This window comes from Sinocyclocheilus grahami, unplaced genomic scaffold, assembly GCF_001515645.1.
Source record: "Sinocyclocheilus grahami isolate Dianchi unplaced genomic scaffold, SAMN03320097.WGS_v1.1 scaffold21067.1, whole genome shotgun sequence".
NCBI lineage: Eukaryota > Metazoa > Chordata > Actinopteri > Cypriniformes > Cyprinidae > Sinocyclocheilus > Sinocyclocheilus grahami.
In genome coordinates, this window is record NW_015518285.1 from 2,314 (window position 1) to 3,128 (window position 815).

Below are 815 nucleotides of genomic sequence, written 5' to 3' on the forward strand. Positions count from 1 at the left end.
GGCTTTGGGCTCCCCATCCAAACTGCAGAGGCTGGGCTCAGCCTCCGACATGCCCAGCTACGCCACTTTGGCGCGGGTGTCGTCACCCAAGCAGTCCCCGAGCCGGCTGGCCAAGTCCTACAGCACCAGCTCTCCCATCAACATGGCGGCGGGAGGAGGGTCGTCCTCTTCACCGCTGCACATGGCCGGACCGGGCAATGCCTCCAGCTCGTCTCCACTACACCAGCTCAGCGCTGCAGTGGGAAGCTATGCCACTCTGTCCCCCACCAAGCGTATGCTCCACACCACCGATCAATACAAGATCTCTCACGATCTGTACGCCAACGCCACCCTCCAGAGACCCGGCAGTCTGGCAGGTCAGTGCGATTTGCAGGATACAGCCTTTCCATTTGGTAGCAGCATCATCAAAAACACATAAGCACTGGACATTTTCACACTTCATCATCAGACAGATGGATGAGAATTTGACACTGTTGTTTGCAAGTGTATTTATAGCGTTTTTGTTCTAGTTAATGGTGCTTGAGAATCTGCCTTTGTCCATGATGTAGGTTCCAGGGGTTCGTACAGCAGTCAGCACAGTCACCTGGGCTCGGAGTTCAGACCCCTGCAGTCTCCTGAACACCACATCGACCCCATTTATGAGGATAGAGTCTATCAGAAAGCCCCCCTGAGGAACTTCAACCAAGGCCAGGGTAAGATAGCAGACATCAAGTTCTCTAACAATTTAATGTCAACAACAAAATCGTCGCATCTAGAACACCGTGTCTCTGGTACAGGTGCGTTTATGAAATAAAAGGCTTGTTTCGGCTTTCTTT

At 52.5% G+C, this 815-nt stretch overlaps 1 protein-coding gene across 1 annotated transcript; it reads left to right on the plus strand.

Moving 5' to 3' along the window:
• Positions 1-6: 6 nt before the first annotated feature.
• On the plus strand, positions 7-776 carry LOC107579878 (catenin delta-2-like; the record flags this gene model as incomplete). The annotated part of the gene is made up of 2 exons (XM_016265666.1): positions 7-356; positions 549-776. Coding segments are annotated over exons 1-2 (535 nt in total), but the record flags the coding sequence as incomplete, so codon positions are not given.
• Positions 777-815: the final 39 nt, after the last annotated feature.